General features: G+C 38.3%; 1 protein-coding gene across 1 annotated transcript; it reads left to right on the forward strand.

Annotated features, from left to right (window-relative positions):
* The first annotated feature begins 662 nt into the window (after nucleotides 1-662).
* On the forward strand, nucleotides 663-21,393 carry LOC126762813 (tigger transposable element-derived protein 2-like). The gene is made up of 6 exons (XM_050479857.1): nucleotides 663-934; nucleotides 1,387-1,863; nucleotides 1,920-2,090; nucleotides 11,874-11,920; nucleotides 12,016-12,320; nucleotides 21,182-21,393. Exons 1-6 carry the CDS (start codon nucleotides 893-895, stop codon nucleotides 21,391-21,393), a joined length of 1,254 nt encoding a protein of 417 aa, XP_050335814.1. The 5' UTR covers nucleotides 663-892.
* Nucleotides 21,394-21,568: the final 175 nt, after the last annotated feature.

Raw genomic sequence — 21,568 nt, forward strand, 5'->3', positions numbered from 1 at the left:
GCACAACCCTGTTTCGCCTTCTCAACTTAGCTCGCCTTCAAACGGATGTTCTTAGGCTACCCAGAGGATACTTGGTCAAAGACCGGAAGTCGTGAGCTGCTTGAGCCATATGTAAAAGAATCGTTTCTGGCCAATCCCAAGTGAACGGCAATCAGAGAACTTAATCACTTGCGTGAACTTATACACATCTCCATATTTGTGTACATATATACTATAAGTACAGTAGACTCGCGGTAACAAAAACACCGCCTTGTGTGAACACCGGCTAACATGAACATAATTTTTTTTACATTGACTACTCGGCAGCGTGAACACGGTGAGAAAGCCCTATAACGTGAACAAATTTAAAATGCATTTAAAACGTTGTTTTCTTTTCTACATGCATACATATGTATGTTAATTATGGGAATCGTTTTTATAAAACGGAGAATACCCGTAAATTATTGCTTATGTGTATACTGGGATGGATCGATGTGGATTGGCATTAAAATTAGTGCGCGTTGCTGACTTTGCATGATCTAATCTAAAGTTATTCGTGAAAAATGTCGCAAAAACGACTAAAATACTTGTCTTTAAAGGAAATAGTTGATGTAATAGAAAAATTAAAAGGAGGATCAAGCGTAACCAGCTTAGTAAACCAGTACAGTGTTGCAAAACCAACAATTTGCGCTATCAACAAAAAAAGAGAACATTTTAAAATGTGTTAACAGTACATTTTCTGGGTCTGGAAAGCGGAAGACTTTGAAGTGTTCTGAACTTCCTAAAATGGAAAAAGCGCTTTACCGTTGGTTTCTTAAACAGCGACAAAAAAATTACCCTGTCAATGGATTGATAGTTAAAGAAAAAGCTAAATTTTTTCATTCAATAATTAAAGAAACTCAAAGCGATTTTAATGCGAGTGATGGATGGTTGCAACGCTTTAAGAAGCGTTATGGTAAGCGTTTTATTAAAATAAGTGGAGAAAAGTTGTCTTCTAGACCTGAACTTGTGGACCCTTTCAAAAACAAGCTGCAAGCCAAAATTAAAGAGCTAGGTCTGTCGCACGATCAAATATATAATGCAGACGGATGGGGACTATTGCTACCTGACAGAACATACGTATCCTCACAATAAAAAAATGCTCCTGGAAGAAAAACAGCATGTCACTTTTCTGGCTTGTACAAACGCAACAGGGGTGCAAAAAGTTAAACTTCTTGTTATTGGAAAGGCAAAAAATCCTCGCTCTTTTAAAAATTTTGATTCTCCTGTTGACTACAATTACTCCAAGTCGTCATGGATGACGGCTGCCATTTTTAAACATTGGTTTCAGCATTCGTTTGTACCACAAGTTAAAAAATCAGTTTTAGTGATTTCAAACTTTTACATGTGTATTTCTTATTATTGTAGGTCAGGAAATTTTTAAAAGATCAAGGATTGCCCAATAAAGCTCTGCTGTTGATAGACAATGCTCCATCTCATCCTCCCGAAAATGAATTGAGATCAGATGACGAGTTAATAACTGCAATGTTTATGCCACCTAATGTCACTCCACTCATACAGCCAATGGATCAAAATGCCATACGACTAACAAAGCTTTTCTACAGAAACAGTCTTTTGGCATCAATTGTAGCCACAGGGACTGATGTTATTGAAGCCCTAAAGAAATTGACGTTAAGAGACGTTATTGGCTATTTAGATTTAGCTTGGCAACGTCTTGAAAAGAAAACAATAGCAAAATGCTGGACGAACATTTTAAGCTCTATAGAAGATGAAAAAGACTGTGATGAGGATATTCCATTAGCTACTTTGAGAGAAAGGATTTGTTTACCAATTAACAGCCAACAAGAACGCGCAATAGAACTGCTTCATTCAATTAATCCAGAGGTTTGAACCTTTTCTTCCATCCAATAACTCATTTGATTTAAATTGTGTATTTGCAGGTTAGTTTTTCAATTGCTGATATCAATGAATGGACTGAAGATTTTCCTAACTCAACCGAAACGAACGAGGTTTTAATTAGTGATGAAAGTGAAAGCGAGGATAGTAATCTGGAAAGACTACATGCAAGAATAGAGGCGGAAGATGAAAATATAAGTCCAACAGATATCAGCGTACTTAAATGTCTCCGCGAAAAAGCCGTGTTCAGCAATTTGCAAAAAAAGAAAATCCAAAAAAAGATAACCCATTTTTTCCAATAATTTCAATGGGAATTTTTTTTCTTAACAAAACCTAAACATATAAATTACATGTTTTTATAATCTGAAATAAAATAAAAATAAATGAATTTGAGTTAAAACACATGTTTAATTTATTTGAAAATTTTTTAAAATTATACCTTCGAAAACGTGAACAACCTCGCAAACGTAAACACGCTCGGTTTTTAATAGTTCACGTTACCGCGAGTCTACTGTATATAATATATATAAAAGTAGCTCTTCTAGAAACTTACACCCCGAAAAAATCAGACACTGCGATCCTGACATATTTTTTTTTGTCTTTTTCTTGTGTTTGATGTTATGTCCCTAGAATCCTACAAATATTAAGCCGTCTCTGAGTTGAAATACCTTATGGAATGGTAGGTTTATAACCCTGATGCCATCAAGTGGCAATAAACCTTAACATAAGCTCTTTTTAGCTATGCACTATTAATATCATCTATGCCTGTAAAATGACGGCCCATTCAGGTTGTTTTTATATTTGTAAATAGAAAAAGTCACACACAAATAGAAATGTCTGGCATATATGAAGGCTGGGGTATTCTTACAGTAGTGTTTTTGGCCATCAATTGTACTTCAAGGACATGCATGCCAACATAATAAACCAATTTTGAGAATTGGATTTTTCAACCCCACGAAATTGTATTTAAAATCAGTGTTATTTTTGGAGCACACTGGTGCAGACAAGAATATAATTTCAGCGCTCCTATTGGCCTAGTCGTGGGGATAAAATCTAGAAAATATTATTCTGTGCTTATACCCGAGCCTTACAAAGTCACAAAAACTCAGAAAACAGTGCTGAACTGATTCATGAGGACCGAGGGAGTCTCAAGTTACCAGTCGGAAACCTAATCTCTAGCAAAATCTGATTTGCGGATAGCAAAGTAGTTCCCTTTATCCAATCGCTGGGTCTACGTGTGAAGCAGCTGTTCAGAAGTAGATCAATCATGGGTCTTCCCACGTTGTAGCTTAAATTGTAGAATATTTAATTTCCTTAAAAGCTGATTTGTCTAACAATTTAATTCCGCTCAGATGAAAACTCATACCAGATTTAATAAAATATACTTCGTTTTAATAGGAAATGAATTCAAGTAATCTTCGGGACATCAACAAATCAAATGCTAGCTTAAACTCATCTGTATATCTTAAAAAAAAGGTTGCCAAAAATTGAGGGTCTGAAACTAGTTCATTGAGACGCTCTCTTCTAGGAGCTCCGGTTTACCTAAACGCCCCTTATAGCTATAGCACCAGAGAAGAAAGTAATAGCTAGGACACTTGTAATGAATATAAACCAAACTACCCGGGTTGTGGTTCCTAGATTCCAACCGTCAGGAGAATGCTCTCTAGAGCCATCTTATCACTCGAATTAAGTAAGTTCGATAGCAAAGTGTCTTACGTAATGGAAACCTAAACGAAGTATATACATACATACATATTTCAAAAGAAGGGCTTAAGGACATGTATTTCATCTGTTACTTTAAGCAGGGACCCAAAGTACAAAGCGAACGAAGCAAAAGCATAAAATAACACTGTGAAATTCCTACATCAACGCAGCACCCTACCATGCTAATTAATAGCTGCAAACATCCCGAGTCTTTTAATATTACACTGCACCAATTTCCACTTCGAATTAAATCAACAAATTGAGCACAGCTATTTATCATATAAAAGGCGATTTCACTGCAACGCGATTTGCATACCAGAATAGAATGCACACAAAGTTAAAACTCGATAAACTTCAAGCGTTTATTTGTCTATCGAACCAGCGTTGTTGTTGCCTTACCGCGGCGTACTGCGAAACCTCCAGTAATCATACACATACTCACATATATATACATATGTGTGTGTGGGCTAGTAGGTGGTCAGGCTTTTTATTTATGCATGACCAGATTGTTGACAAAGGATGATTAGCCTAGCAGTCGATCGTTGATTCCACTATCCACCATCCAACAAGCGCCCAGCAAACTATTGCCACCTTTGACTATGTATGTGTGTAACCAATATGCAATAGTTCAATGCATACCCGACTGCATGGGTTTATATATATCTACACGTTCATACCTTCGTATATACATATGTGTGTATATTGAATGAACACTAAAGTACACATGGAGTAGTTCATAGAGGTGAACATGTATGTATGTATGTCGGGGTAAATTTGTTTACTCCTCGTTTGTACGGGTAACTACCGTGTAGGAAAATTATTGCATATAAAACTTATCTTTCTGAGCGTATTACAAAATAAAGTGTGAAACATTTTTTTGTTCGATGATTTAGAGCAGATTTTAGGCTCATCCGAAATTGAAAGAAATTCAGACCTGGACCTCAACGAAATTAAATAAACCGTTTTGAGGAAAGCCCAAGAGAAATCTAACCAAACCTATTCTTTTTAATTGAAATTACAAATACTTAAGTATTTTGAAAACTGCAGATAGAACTATGAAAGAAAGTGTTTCGATCGGTAAATACCAGGCTCAAGAGTGAACCTCGATTTGACTTATTTATTACAAGTTTCATATGATGATTATCAAAATCTGCGCAGAAACATAAGTGTCTTCGGTTCTTTAGGGTAATTTATTTAATTCGATAACTCAGCAGGGCCCGTCTTGTTTTGTAAGGATTCGTTTCATGATTAGAATTAGGGATTTGCAGGGTTCGGTTTCGTATCAAACTAGTAAAGATAGCAAGATATTAAAGTGCAAAAATATGGAATAGTTTGTCTTTTGATTATACTTAAGACTTAATCTACAATGGAAGCAGTTAACAAGGACGAAAGGTAGTGCATCTGGTAACGGGTTAATTGAAAGAGTTGTATTTCTGTGCTAAGGACTAAAGTTTACACTTCAGAATAAGCAAAGAATACTTTATTAGCCAAACCAAGTTTCCGCCCTGACATTAGAATCACTGTACTTAGAGATTTCGCTGCAAAATCGTTTCTTCAAAGTATAGAAATTGAAGTCTTCGTAATATTTTCCCTACATCCCTTAACTATGCATTCATGCATTGGTAAACACATGTGTGCTCCCATTTGTACCCTTGTCTGTGTGGTTAACCTGAATCCAGCCCATTTAATTGATCGATTTGCTTGTGTGCAGCCATTGGAAGCGCTTAATTGATAGGTGGATCAATTTTATGTTATTGCATGTTAAATGCCGCAGATTAATTTGTTCCTCAAATTGATGCAATAAAAAATAAAAAAAGGAACAACAGTGGATGAGTACAAGCTGGAGTTTTTGTTTAAAGTCTTAAATATTCTGATTATTTATTTATTTTTTATTTATTATATATTATATATTGCTGGCTAAGTAAATGAAAAGCATTCGTTTAGTTAGTTCTAAGTAGGGATAGGATTATCCATCGATGATTTTAATGTGAGTCATCGTATAATTTCGATTTATCGAATGATAGTTAATATTTCCGATGCATCGATGTTTTTGATGTTGATGTCTCATTTTTTTTATTGTATTTATTGCTTATGCCAAGCAATACTTAGCTAAATAATTATCATGCCAACAACATATTGCTAGCTATAGACTCTTGGTGGTTTAACAGGTCAATTTTCATTTCTACGAAAAACTGGAGCGGAAACATGTACATTGTTTGCGGCGCATGATCCCAGTGCCAGGTGTTGTTATATTTTGTTGCGTAAATTGCAATTCAGCAAAATGAGATTAAAAATAAAAATTATTAGAACGCCAGCTTTGCCCCGCGGTGTTGCCCACAGTTAATTGGGGAAAATTGTGTACTAACAGTAAAAATAATGACTATTCACATTTTCAGTAGAAAAATAATTTAAAGATCAATTTACAAATAGTAATGACTAACAAAACGGTTGAGTTGATTATGCTTATGAAATTGTTGTTTGTATCGGGTCGTAGAGAACTAGTATTAATTCTATTCCAGCACATTCCGGTAAACAACATTGCGCAGCTTATTGTTTTCTGCGTAAACGAAGGCTTCTTGCCAGGTAACTCTCGACACACGCTAGACGTGGGAGAAGCAAGAGGTGCCCGGGATAATGCCGGCTACTTTTAAAGTTTGTCCTTGACTTTTATTTATTGTAATAGAGGAAACCACTTTTAAAGGATTCTGGTTATCAATCTCTGCAGTATGTATAGTATCCTAAACAACGTGCTGTCTCAGCTCTTTGATATAATTGTGCTTTTTAATTACACCTTCTACAAGGTATATAGATTTCTAAAGACATTGCATGTATGAATGCGGTTAGAAAAATCAGAGAAATTATGAGGGTTAGTGCTATTGTAGAAGAAAACGGTTCAGGTAATTCTAATAAAACTGAAAACTCCTGAAGAAGTATTTGGATTGATCATCATAAGTTAGTCGAAAAAAATTGAAAGATAAAAAAAAACAATTTGTTTGCTATGTCAGATGAACTATCCATATATTTACGCACCAAATATGAACGGATAGAAGAAAATCTGTAGAAAATTTCGAAAGATTTACAAGAAAAAAATCCTAAATAATATAAAGTAGCTTTCACATACTTGACAATTGTTGCTATATCAGTTCAGTCCGAACGTTTATTTTCGAAATCTAGTCAGACATTTTTAATAAATTAAATTATTTTATATGCACCAAATTTAGTAGATTTACAAAGTTACTCACAAACGAAGCGGTTTGCTGCAGAAATATGTCCCTATCCTCTGCTTAAATTAAATGAAGTAATATGTATTTGGGGTACTCACAACGTGTCATAAAGCAACGTAAAATCATAATTTTTTATACTAGTTTAAACAATTTTTTGTTGGATTGCATACTAAAATAAGTTTACGCAAATACAACTCTGAACGCTTTGTTTTCGGATCGTTATAACTTATAACTTTATGAGACTACGTAAAACCCTTAATTGTTAAATTTTGTGACCGTTTATTGTTTTTAGAATCTCCGTATGATAAATCGTGGAGGATGGAGTCATGTGTAGAAGTTCACGCAGTGAGGAAGTTCTCTATCGCCATTCACTTGGGAGTGGCCAGAAACGATTATTTTACACATGGCTCAAGCAGCTCACTACTTCCGGTCTTTGACCAAGTATCCTCTGGGTAGCCTAAGAACATCCGTTCGAAGGCGAGCTAATGTGAGAAGGCGAAACATCCCCTGCATAGGGTTGCGCGCTGGGTTTGGAACCCGCCACGTAAAAAACCCCCAATGAAAAGGAACAACAAGCCTCGGAAGAGAAACCGCCCTTTTGATGACGACCATGGCGAACGAAATAAGGACTATGAAATAAGGGCATTCACCTGGAATGTCCGGACCCTTAATTGGGAAGGTGCCGCTGCCCAGGTGGTTGATGTCCTCGCAAAAATAAAGGCTGACATCACCGCCGTCCAGGAAATGCGATGGACGGACAGAGACGAGTAGGTCCTTGTGACATTTACTACAGTGGCCACATAAAGGATCGCAAGTTTGGTCTAGGATTCGTGGTGGTACAATCAGCATCAAAGCGATGTTCTTCAACATATCGCTGATTTGCGCCCATTGTGACCAAAGATGCCTTCTATGAGCGCTTGGAGCGCGCTTATGAGAGCTGCCCCAGCCACGATGTCAAAATTGTGCTTGGCGACTTTAACGCCAGGGTGGGCAAAGAAGGTATATTTGGAACTACGGTCGCTAAATTCAGCCTCCACGACGAAACATCCCCAAATGGGTTGAGGCTGATTGACTTCGCCGGGGCCCGAAATATGGTTATCTATGGTACTAGAATCCATCACAAGAAAATACATCAAGCTACCTGGCTGTCTCCGGATCGAAAAGCCACCAACCAGATCGATCATGTTGGGATAGACGGAAGACACGTCTCCAGTGTTCTAGACGTGCGTACGCTCCGAGGTCCTAACATCGACTCGGACCACTATCTTGTTGCAGCCAAGATTCGCACCCGCCTCTGTGCAGGAAAAAACGCACGCCAACAAACACAAGGAAGGTACGACGTCGAGAGGCTGCAATCACAACAGACAGCCGAACGATTTGCTACTCGGCTAGCACTCCTGCTCTCTGAGAGCACTCGTCATCAACTCGGTATAAGGGAACTGTGGGACGGCATTTCAAACTCTTTACGTACAGCTGCAACCGAAACCCTTGGAGAAAACAGGCTGCCTACCTCGCAACGGTACGATCGACCACTACACGTGCGGGATGGAATAGATACCGAGAGTTGAAGAGGGAAGCGAGACGCATTTGCAGACAGAAAAAGAAAGAGGCCGAACTTCGTGAGTACGAAGAGCTTGATAAGCTGGCCGACAGGGGTAATGCTCGAAAATTCTACGAAAAAATGCGGCGGCTTATAGAAGGTTTCAAGACCGGAGCATACTCTTGTAGAACCCCCGAAGGTGATATAGTAACCGATGCTCAGAGCATACTTAGATTATGGAGGGAACACTTCTCCAGCCTGCTGAATGGCAGTGAACGCACAACACCAGGAGAAGTAGAACCCGATTCCCCAATCGATGACGATGGAGCAGACGTTCCATTACCCGACCATGAAGAAGTTCGAATAGCAATTGCCCGCGTGAAGAACAACAAAGCGGCAGGGGCCGACGGATTGCCGGCTGAGCTATTCAAACACGGCGGCGAAGAACTGATAAGGAGCATGCATCAGCTTCTTTGTAAAATATGGTCGGACGAAAGCATGCCCAACGAATGGAATTTAAGTGTGCTATGCCCAATCCATAAAAAAGGAGACCCCACAATCAGCGCCAACTACCGTGGGATTAGCCTCCTCAACATCGCATATAAGGTTCTATCGAGCGTACTGTGTCAAAGATTAAAGCCCACCGTCAACAAACTGATTGGACCTTATCAGTGTGGCTTTAGACCTGGAAAATCAACAACCGACCAGATATTCACCATGCGCCAAATCTTGGAAAAGACCCGTGAAAGAAGAATCGACACACACCACCTCTTCGTCGATTTCAAAGCTGCTTTCGACAGCACGACGAAATATCTCCTGTCATCAAACAAACAGTCGTCCCACTCGCGACTTGGCTCTCACGTCACTGTTGACATTCATAACATTGAAGTCGTAGATAATTTCGTCTATCTTGGAACCAGCGTAAACACCACCAACAATGCGAGTCTGGAAATCCAACGCAGGATAACTCTTGCCAACAGGTGCTACTTCGGACGGAGTAGGCAATTGAGAAGCAAAGTCCTCTCTCGACAAACAAAAGCCAAACTCTATAAGTCACTCATAATTCCCGTCCTGCTATATGGTGCAGAGGCTTGGACGATGACAGCAACCGATGAGTCGACGCTTCGAGTTTTCGAGAGAAAGGTTCTGCGAAAGATTTATGGTCCTTTGCTCGTTGGCCACGGCGAATATCGCATTCGATGGAACGATGAGCTGTACGAGATATACGACGACATTGACATAGTTCAGCGAATTAAAAGACAGCGGCTACGCTGGCTAGGTCATGTTGTCCGGATGGATGAAAACACTCCAGCTCTGAAAGTATTCGACGCAGTAGCCGCCGGGGGAAGCAGAGGAAGAGGAAGACCTCCACTCCGTTGGAAGGACCAAGTGGAGAAGGACATGGCTTCGCTTGGAATATCCAATTGGCGCCACGTAGCGAAAAGAAGAAACGACTGGCGCGCTGTTGTTAACTCGGCTATAATCGCGTAAGCGGTGTCAACGCCAATTAAGAAGAAGAAGTATGATAAATCTTAAACATAAAAGATCGTAAAATAAAATTCATAACAGCATAGTTATTTCAAATCATAGGGTCGTTGGATTATATACAAGTATTCCCTGAACGCGACATCCAATGTAAGACATTATTCTACTGTAATCAAAGAGTGTTCGAGTATTTGCTGCAAATTTCTAACCGCAGCAAACAATATTTTTCAAGAAAAATCAAAATTTGGCTTATGCGTTTCAAAGTTCAAACTAAGACGCGATAATTATCGGATGGTCTTCGTCAATTGTAGGCAAACCTTGCATGTTTTGTTAAACCTCGATGCAGGCTAATGATTGAATATTCGCTTTATTGATGTAGATAGGGAGTTCATATTCCTATTTAACGGTTTTTTGCTATGATACTTGACTTGACTTTTTTCGTGTGTCCAATAAACGAAGCATTTTGTCGAAAGCTTTTACATATAACAATATGCGCAACGCATAGACGTCCAGAAGCCTATTACGGACAAAACACCAAAAAAATCAGAAAATCTAATGATTTTGGAATCAGGTTGACTCTAACGATAACATAGAATTATACATAACACATTGTTCTTGAAAATTTTAGACTCCGAAATATTCCCATATTTATCGTATCACACGAACCTGATTTCCAACGACTTTTAGTTGGAGAAGTTTCAAATTGTCGACACTGATGACTTTTGGAAAGCAAATGATTAATCCTACCATAAAAATGGTAGCGAAAAGTTTTAAGAATAATATAATGGAAGAACTTTTTACTTTTTCTGTTAAACTTATTAACTATAAACTTATTTTTTGTAATATCGGCTGTCTGTCTGTACATACGCGAACTAGTGCATCAGTGTTTGAGGTATCGATCGGAAAATTTTCATATATTGGTTTCTTCGAATGAAGCTACTCATTTGTCGGAACCGCCGATATCGCACAACTATAAGAAATTGATTTCATACGAACTGACCGCTCAAAATCAAGTTCTTGCATGGAACACCTCTTTATTTAAGAAGATATCTCTACGAACTTTGGCACTGAGTATTATACAATATTCCGTTCGGATTGGCCCATATTATATAATTATATATAGTCCAGTCATTTAAGCTTAAATTAGGTAAGAACCTCGGAATTCGATATATCCATTTATATGTATACCCTACCATATGTAGGATTTGAGACAACTTTAGGGTGTCAATATACAAGTATTTACAGACATATAAATGGGTATATCGAATTCCGAGGTGAACTTACTATGATGACTGGACTAATATATATAATTATATTATATAACTATCACTAAAACTGCTCTAAAATAGTTCAAATTAGGAGGGTATTATACCTACGGTGGAACCGAAGTTAAAGCTCAATTTATAACCCGATTTGTTAACGACTATAAAAATAGTTCTATGTATTAAAACCTTAATTAATGTTGTATTCTAGAATTAGATGCAACTTGTCATCGCAAACGACATTCATTAAATATAACTTGTGTTATAAAAAGTATAAATTTACTCTTAATTGCAATAAATGCATACAAGGAAGCCATCAATTTTAATTGCGAGAACTATGCAACTAATTTTAAAGTGTAAAGTCTGTTTAACACGTCATACAAACTTACACAAAGTGTTAAATTACAACAAATCAAGAACGAAAACTGCAGCAAATTATAGTGATGACTTAATCGCAGAGCGCAGAATTGCCACCACAAGCGGCAGAAACTTGATGCTGAAAGCAGTGATGACAACTGCAAAGCTAAAGAAAGCGCACAGTAGATGATAATTAAAATATTGATCGTTGCAACTGGAGTTCTAGTGTGGTCGCCGTTGAGACGCTGATGCGGCAGACAGTATACGCTTGTTACAAGAAGCGTCAAATTCATTTGCAAGCTGCGAAAATAAATGGTGTTCGTGCTGATATAGGACAAATGTTAATTCAATTAAGTCGACACATCAGCGGAATAACAATACAAGTAACAAAAAGCGAAACGCGAATTTTATACTTGCACTTTCTAGAGAGTACAGAAAGCCACAGTGAGCAAGCAGCAACACAGAGAATGGAAGTGAGGCAAGGAAGCAGAAGGCAGCACAGTTTTCAAAGGTAAACTAGAGTTGAAACACACTGTCTGATTTTGTTGCACTGTTGCACTTGCAACAGACGAGTTTTAGCACAAACGCGCCGACATTTGCCGCAAGTGTTGCACGCTTATCCTCACCCCGTCAACAATAGTGCACATCAACACTATTCAAACGCTCAACTTCACACCAGTTTTACGCTTGCAACGCGCTTGAATGCCAAACCATTTACGCTTCACTTGCAACGCGCCATTGGAATGCCGTTATGCGAGACGCAGGAGCCACGGCAGCAACAGCCGCTGCTGAGGCCGAGGCCGACAAACAAACAAGTGGAAGTTATAAATGCGCCGTCAACAGCGCTGCCTATGGAATTAATATCAATTAACTGTAAGTTGCATGGCTCCTTGCAAATTACGCACTCAATAAAGCGCTTAATGAGTGGAAGGCAGCTGCCAACACTTGCAATCAGCGCCAGCTTACTTACCGCTTGCCCGCCTCTGCGGCGTTATACCGCAACAGTTCGTTTCAAGCGATTCGATTGCCTGCCAACATCGCGTTTTTCTTCGCAATTTTTCTACACGAACAATGAGTGGTTGCCATGGCATTATGCTTAATTATACAAATACAATTGGTTAACTGTTAATTTGCGATTCGAAAGCGCTTAAAGGAGCGAAAAAATAAATCAGATTTGAGTTGGCTGTTAGCCGGAACTGAGGAGACTTGGCAGTATCACAATATTAAGGCTTTCAGAAAATTATTGAATGCAGTTTTAATCAAGATTTTGAGGGTTGATAACGAGTTCTTGTATTAAATAGTAGCGGTAATAAACACTTCACCGTTGGATCCATGTAAATCTTTCGAAACAGTATATGCAACCGTCACTAGCTCATATAGGTCCACAAATTTCTTGAACAACATAATTCAATCATTCCGTTACAGTTAACAGTATCATAGTCTACTTCACATGTTTTGGCTCTAATTTGCCTACTCAGCCAAAACATCGCTTTTGAGGTTGTCCTGCCTACTGAGGGTACAGCCAGAGAGTCACTTCCGCAAAGTTGAATGAAATACTTGTATTTCGACTACAATTTTCATTTGATATATTTTAGGTACATATGGGAACTTTAACACCCAAAATAATATTGAATAATGATGTCGAATTGACAGTCCATGGCTAGAGCTAACATGGAAAGGAGTATTACTTACGCAGATGTATATTTCACTCCTTCGACCATGCAGTACCTTGTCACTCTCTTTAAAATCTACCGTTGTTAACACGCAAATGCGTTGTTAGAATTTTTTATTCAAAAAAATATCGGGAATTCTTCATTTAAATCTCTCACTTATATGGAAAATAGGTAATTATGTATATAGAAGATAGGTTTGTAAAATTCGACAAACACTACTGAGATCCACCTAAAAAAACAGCTGCTGTAAACACACTGGTTGGCAGATCGTGCTAATTTGTGGACAGTTTTACCAACCTCGAAAAAAACTGTACATGTCTTCCATATAAGCGAGAGAAGAGAGGGGGGAAATGAAGAATTCCCGAAGAAGACTTTTATTACGTATTGTAAATCGATCTCAATTGATCGAGCAAAGGCCGGTTAATTGAACAATTAACTCTTGTGCGAAAAGGCTATAAGGCTAGAAAATATAGTTTTCAATTCGTAAAAGATAGACTTTCCAAGACTGTGAGGAGCTCCTTTATTGTATCGAAGTTAGTTCTAACTAATTAATAATCCGATGTGGCTTCCGACTTTTTTTAAATTCTATTGCTAAAGGGTTTTTCGACGGTTGTCACTCTGGAAAATGCTCCCTTGAAAGTGAAAACTATACGACCGATGACTACTTATGATCAACTTTAGAGTAGGTGAATTTTCAAGACTCTAATGTTTATACTCTGCAACCAGCTGATACAGAGTATTTTAGTTTTATTCACCTAACGGTTGTATGTATAAAATAAAACTAAAGGAGATAGATATAGGGTTATTTATATATAAATGATCAGGATGACGAGACAAGTTGAAATCCGGTTCACTGTCTGTTTGTCCCTCAGTCCGTCCGTCTGCCCGTGCAAGCTGTAACTTGAGTAAAAAGTGAGATATTTCGATAAAACTTGGTATGTGGGTTCCTTAGTAAAAAAATATGAGTTGGAAATTAAGGGATAAGCCTTCTCTTATAATGGTATGTCTGTATGTCAAAAATGGGTTGAATCGGACTAATACATTCCTTAGCCCCCATATACTAATATAAAGATTTTCTAACTTACGGTTGACTTTGTACCGGATATATCGGCCAATTCTTTTTCAATTTCTTTCGTCCCTTCTTGACTATAGTGTGATAACATCTTGCTACTATGAGTTAACTGTTCTATGACTAATCTCATTTTGCTCTATATATTTAAAACTAATTCTTATTTGATTTGAGTTCTGACAGGTGCCCTGAATATTATACAAATTGATAACCAATTGAATGCGGTCAATCAAAATTGACTCTACATATTGAGGGCAATCCCTATTGGCGTATTGAGATAATTTCTTATTCAGTCAAACGTTAGAAACTTTGACACAATTGACATAACATATCAACTCAGGTGTCAAGTTGCGTGGTCATTTACTGCATTTGATGCACATTGCCTCGAGTGCTCACTGCATTCGCAGTACCGTATGAGCGAAATATCTGCAAAAAGGAAACAGTTGAAAGTATATAGCAGAAAAAATAGAAAAATCGAAATGAGTGCGAGGAAATCGTGTGAGTGGTTGATATAGAGAAAAAGTGTTGAAAATCAAATTTATTGCCAAATGGTGAATGGCATGACATAAAGGATTAATTAGGAACGTGTAGAAATTCTCGCTCTCGCACAAATGCTGCTGTCAACTTCAGACGTGTGTGTTAAAAACTCAAATATTCTTATAAGCTGCATGTCAACTGCTGAGAAAAATTAAGATTTTCTACTGCACATGCCTATAGAGATATGGACGTCCGTGGAGACATGCGGTTTGCACAGCCAATATTTATTCATACGTACTTGGGTCTTTCTTTTCACATTTATTTCGATTTCGCTCGCTGCATTTGCCAGCAGTCGATAGCAAACGTATATATACATATGTATATTCTTCATTTCTCTTCCGTTTTATTTCGGTCCTTCTTCTTGTATTGACACTAAATCCTTTATAATACAGCTCTGCATTGAGTGTTGTGCCGTTGATAAGAAGCTGTTACATTCACTTGTTTCGTTGTGTAACCAGCACTTTATGCCTGAACTGTAAAATACTTAAACGAATGAAGAGAAGTAAGGTGCACAAAAATGCCACGCGAAATGTGTTTTTATCAGACAGAATAGTGAGGATTGATGCATAAGGAAATAAACGACCAAAGCGAAACAATTGTTAACCTGCATTTATGATATGAGTAAGAAAAAATCGGAAAAAACAAGTTTTAGTTACTTAGTTACAAGTTTAGCTTAAGGGGTATTCTGGTCTAGAAGCATGAATTTCAGGTAATTTTTAAAGTGTCGTAAAAAAAGGCAATTAATATTTTTACTATCCATTTTTTTATTAGTTATTTGTTAATTTTAGAAGAGTACAGAAAAAAATTAAAAACTAAAAAAAGTAAAAAATTTCAAAAATTATGAGCTGACGAAGTGGGGGTCTCTAAAAATTTCCACGTGACCATACCCATGATTTCAACCCTCCTAGTTATCTGAAACCAAAAAAAAAAAAAAGATTATTAATCTAGAATAATGTCGCAATGGCCGGAACTACGGAAAAGTGGGAAAAATTTTTTTCACAAAATGGCGACTGACTGAAAAAAAAAGTTTTTTTTGGATCACTTTTTCTGACTATTTCGAATTTTTAAAAATAATAAAAATAAAAATTTGGGAATAGGGCTAGTTCCATCCATCGACAAGCTTATAAAGAAGACTCTATAAAAATTTCAAGTTAATCGGTCCAGTAGAACCTGAGGTATCGTTCCTAAAATGTCAGTTTTGAGAAAAACGCGTTTAAAGTTTCGCGTAAAGTCTTTTGTTCGATTAGTTCCGGCCGAACCAGTTTGGATGCCGGGTCAGAAAAATGCCTATATCTCCGAAAATAATTTGAATTTTGAAAAATCCTCTTGTACACATATTCTTGAATAGTTAAACTTTGTAAATATAGAAAAAAAATTTAGATTTTTTTAAATTTCTAGACCAGAATACCCCCTTAAGAGGAAGCGAAGATTTCGGAAAAGAAAATTAGCAGGAGTTTCATGTTTAGACCTAATTTTTTGGTAAAAAAGTTGTGTAGTAAGTTCTTAAGAGTTACGCCACCTTTGAAAAACTCGTAAGAGGTCTTGTGAGATTCTTATGCTGAGCACGGTTCATATCTCTCTGGCTATGCGAGCTTTGACTGGTTATTATATATAATAGTTGGAATCTTTAAACTTACTTTAAATAGAGCTTGATTTAAAGGAGAATTTAGTTCTCTAAAGTTCTTTTCAGGGCCGATGAAGAATATAATTCAAGAGCAAACAGATCCAGGTTCATTTAATCATAGTAAGGAGCTGAAGCGATTGGTCATTGTAAATCTTTCAATAGATTTATATTTTGCTTAGTGATTGCCTACAGTTTTTGGACCACGCGTCGTAGAACTGGTCGAATTGAAAGTAAAAATCCAACTCAGTCAAATGTTACCCTCGGTTTAACTCTGTATGTACATCATATCGTAACATATTCCACATATGTACCGTCATACAAATTCGTCGAAAATTAAAGATTTTTTCCATTATTTGATTGCTTACTTTAATATATATATATATTTGTACAGGGTGGTGCGCTGAAACAATTTAGAAATATTTGATTAACATGAAAGACCTATTAGCTTATAACCAGGGCTGTTTAAGTTGCAATTTGGGTGGAATGCGATTATTCTACACCATTTATCGCTCCACTACTGGCTCAATAGGCAAAATCATTGACCGAGGGTTATGCTACACTAACATGTAAAGTAAAATAGTTTAAGACATAAACTGGGATATTAAATAAAAAATATTTCCTTTTTACGTTTTAAAAACTTCCCAGTTCTATCCAGTCAAATAAAGTTCTTCTAATTTATTTTCGAGATATTAGAAAGCCAACCAAAAGAAATAGGGATCAGTTGGGTATTACACAAATTGGCCTATACTACAATCACCAAGAGCGTGTGAGATGGTAAAATCTGGTAGAGGTGCTATGATCCAGAAATGAGTAATCAAGGAAGAACAAGACATTTAACTTCCACTGTAAGATGTTGGTCGAGTTCTTAACGAATTCACGGAAAGTGCAAGAAGTTTACAGATACTTCATTGCACAAACGGAGAGTGGAACTTTGTTGACAAAAGATGACCGCAGTTAAAGAGAAGTTTCCTGCTTTTGAATTTGAAGACGGAACACTGTCGGTGGTGGTCACGCCCACGTCCTACTCGATTAGAGTGATCGTCATCTCTTTTCTGAACAGACATCTGTTTACATCTCAATGCGCAGATATTCTACTTTCGAATCCCTTGAATATGAACCACCCTATGTATCACTAACTTATTGCATTCCAACACATCAATTCCCACCATGCTTTTCCTGGCAGCTCAGACATCACGGAAGCGGAAATACGTAAAGTTTCAGCTACACTAGCACCCAAAAGTAAACGAACCACCAACCACACATCACTATGGTTAAGTACTCGTATGTGCAACGACAATGCGATTGCTGTTTCATCGTCTGTAGGTGTTTAAAGACAAACGTAAAGTGAATTGTCTGCTGTTTCTTTCGATTTTCTTTTCATTTGGCAACTCATGCTTCGCTTTGGCATGCATCAGCGCACTTAAGACCACTCTTTCGCATGTATCTGTGAGTGTGTGCGGGTGAATGTGTCTTTATTGCAACTACCTTGCAGCAATACATTCAATCAAAATCACACACACACGCATATGCATTTGTTAAGTTTTTCATTTCATTTCTGCCTGGAATATCAATCAGTGATTGCTTTAATTGTTTCATGTTGTAGTTGTAGCTGGCAAGTTGGCATTGTTGAACAACTTAATCCCACTGCATTGATTGCACTCCCACTTGCTTTGTGGTAAAATCGGAAACATAAGATAGTTGTTGCGAATTCGGAAAAGTTTCTAATACGTCTTGTTAAGACACACCCATACACTCACGCTTTAGGTTTTTAAAATATTTATATACACCTGTTCGCTATTTGCTAGTCACGTGTGTAATTGCAGTTGAGCTGTCGAAAATGCTGCTCAGTTATATGGTGCCTGCCTTGCCGTACAAATGTGTGGTGAGATTCAAAAAATTTCATTCGAAGTTGCTAAATTAAATTTGTTCTAGATATAATTTTAGTTTAATACGTTTTATTTTTATATTGTTTAGGGAGCTTTTCAGAGATTTATAATTTCATAGGAGGCTGGATGTCAACCCAAATGTCGATGTAAATGGGTTAGTCCCTATATTAAGAATACTGTTAAAAACTGCTTAAAGCGCAATAAATGAATAACTAAATACGCCAAAGACACTTAATTTTACCGGTGTGAAAATTGGACGACGGGCGTGGGAGTATCCATTTTTTGGTGACATCACATATATTTCGCTTTCCAGTAAACAAACACGCTTTCCAACAAATGGAGGATGGAGTCATGTGTAGAAGTTCACGCAAGTGAGGAAAGTTCTCTGATCGCCATTCACTTGGGAGTGGCCAGAAACGATTTCTTTACACATGGCTCAAGCAGCTCACTACTTCCGGTCTTTGACCAAGTATCCTCTGGGTAGCCTAAGAACATCCGTTTGAAGGCGAGCTAAAGTGAGAAGGCGAAACATCCCCTGCATAGGATTGTGCGCTGGGTTTGGGACCCGCCACGTAAAAAAACACCCCCCGTGAATAAGTATAACCAGCCTCGGTTGAGAGACCCCCCTTTTGATGACGACCATGGCAAACGAAATAAGGACTACGAACTGAGGGCATGCACCTGGAATGTCCGGACTTGGCGACTTTAACGCCAGGGTGGGCAAAGAAGGTATCTTAGGCACTACGGTCGGTAAATTCAGCCTCCACGACGAAACATCCCCAAATGGGTTGAGCCTGATTGACTTCGCCAGGGCCCGAAATATGGTTATCTGTAGTACTAGATTCCAGCATAAAAAGATTTTTAAGTGTGCTATGCCCAATCCATAAAAACGGAGACCCCACAACCTGCGCCAACTACCGTGGGATAAGCCTCCTCAACATCGCATATAAGGTTCTATCGAGCGTATTCTGTGAGAGATTAAAGCCCACCGTCAACAAACTGATTGGACCTTATCAGTGTGGTTTTAGACCTGGCAAATCAACAACCGACCAGATATTCACCATGCGCCAAATCTTGGAAAAGACCCGTGAAAGGAGAATCGAAACACACCACCTCTTCGTCGATTTCAAAGCTGTTTTCGACAGCACGAAAAGGAGCTGCCTTTGTGCCGCGATGTCTGAATTTGGTATCCCCGCAAAACTAATACGGCTGTGTAAACTGACGTTGAGTAACACGAAAAGCTCTGTCAGGATCGGGGAGAACCTCTCCGAGCCGTTCGATACCAAACGAGGTTTCAGACAAGGCGGTTCCCTATCGTGCGAATTTTTCAACCTTCTTTTGGAGAAAATAGTTCGAGCCGCAGAACTAAATAGAGAAGGTACCATCTTCTATAAGAGTGTACAGCTGCTGGCGTATGCCGATGATATTGATATGATCGGCCTCAACACCCGCGCCGTTAGTTCTGCTTTCTCCAGGCTGGATAAGGAAGCACAGGAAATGGGTCTGGCAGTGAACGAGGGCAAAACGAAATATCTCCTGTCATCAAACAAACGTCGCACTCGCGACTTGGCTCTCACGTCACTGTTGACAGTCATAACTTTGAAGTTGTAGATAATTTCGTCTATTTAGGAACCAGCATTAACACCACCAACAATGTCTGCCTGGAAATCCAACGCAGGATTGCTCTTGCCAACAGGTGCTACTTCGGACTGAGTAGGCAATTGAGAAGCAAAGTCCTCTCTCGACAAACAAAAACTAAACTCTATAAGTCGCTCATAATTCCCGTCCTGCTATATGGAGCAGAGGCTTGGGCGATGACAGCAACTGATGAGTCGACGTTACGAGTTTTCGAGAGAAAAATTCTGCGAAAGATTTATGGTCGTTTGCTCATTGGCCACGGCGAATATCGCATTCGATGGAACGATGAGCTGTACGAGATATACGAGATATACGACGACATTGACATAGTTCAGCGAATTAAAAGACAGCGGCTACGCTGGCTAGGTCATGTCGTTCGAATGGATGAAAACACTCCAGCTCTGAAAGTATTCGACGCAGTACCCGCCGGGGGAAGCAGAGGAAGAGGAAGACCTCCACTCCGTTGGAAGGACCAAGTGGAGAAGGACCTGGCTTTGCTTGGAATATCCAATTGGCGCCACGTAGCGAAAAAAAGAAACGACTGGCGCGCTGTTGTTAACTCGGCTATAATCGCGTAAGCGGTGTCTACGCCAATTAAGAAGAAGAAGAAGAAGTGTATGATTTATATGTGTGTATGTGTAAAATTGCTTCGATTCCGATCCTCTAGTTGACGTTCTACACCTTAAGGTATTCCCCTGGCTTTGGTTCTTGCAAGTTGTAAAAGTATAAAATGTTCGGTTGCACCCGAACTTAGTCCTTCCTTACTTGTTTGTAAATCATAGATTCTAAATTAGACCCATAATGTCCACTAGATTTTAAGTGGTAACAATTAATATTATTTACAAACTCTTATTGGACTTTGAAGTGGATTACGATTTTTTATACCTAGATTTCATTGACCTAAAGTATCGGTCATTCTGAAGCTATCAGCTTAGATCAGTGAACTAACATTCAGCAACAACACTTACTCTTTGGTTGTAGCGCGATATGTTTTTAAGGTGGTTTCGAGTAATACTCGACTATGTGCAGAATTTCTTTAGCTAAAATATACAATTCGGAAGCCTATATACTACTCGTATATATAATATTTTTTGTATTCTCTAATCATACTTATCGCGGGGGTTATAAAAAATATTTAGATTTTCAGAGGCATAAGAGCAAAAAGCTTCATCATTCAAATGCAAATGGGTTAACCCATTCCGGACCAATGTGACGTAGACGTCACGACAACATAGCCCTTCTTCTTTTGCCGTAAAAAAATGGCTAATGCAAATTTAATTTAAAATGCAACATAATCTCTTCTTAAGCGGTACGATCAAGTTTGTCTCAAGTCATCAAGTTTATTAGATACTTCGAAAATACGGATGAAATGCTAGATTACCTAGAGAGTTTACAGAGTGACGATGAAGATATTGATAAAGTGTACCTAGAGCCGCCCGATGAAGGTCAGGTGTCCGATGAAGATTCAGGTGAAGAAGACTGCGGCGGCACCATCGATTGCAAGCGCCATGTGAATTAGTGTGTACTACCAACGACGATGACATACCTGTAGACGATGCACTAAACTACACGGATGACGATATTGCCAATTTAATTGAAGATGTTCTTCAAAATTCGTTTCAAAACATTGGAACAAAATTATTGACAGAACCTCCATCTTCCTCAATCGAACGACCACCAGAAATTCTGGAGTA

This window comes from Bactrocera neohumeralis, chromosome 6 (assembly GCF_024586455.1).
Source record: "Bactrocera neohumeralis isolate Rockhampton chromosome 6, APGP_CSIRO_Bneo_wtdbg2-racon-allhic-juicebox.fasta_v2, whole genome shotgun sequence".
NCBI classification, from domain to species: Eukaryota; Metazoa; Arthropoda; class Insecta; order Diptera; family Tephritidae; genus Bactrocera; species Bactrocera neohumeralis.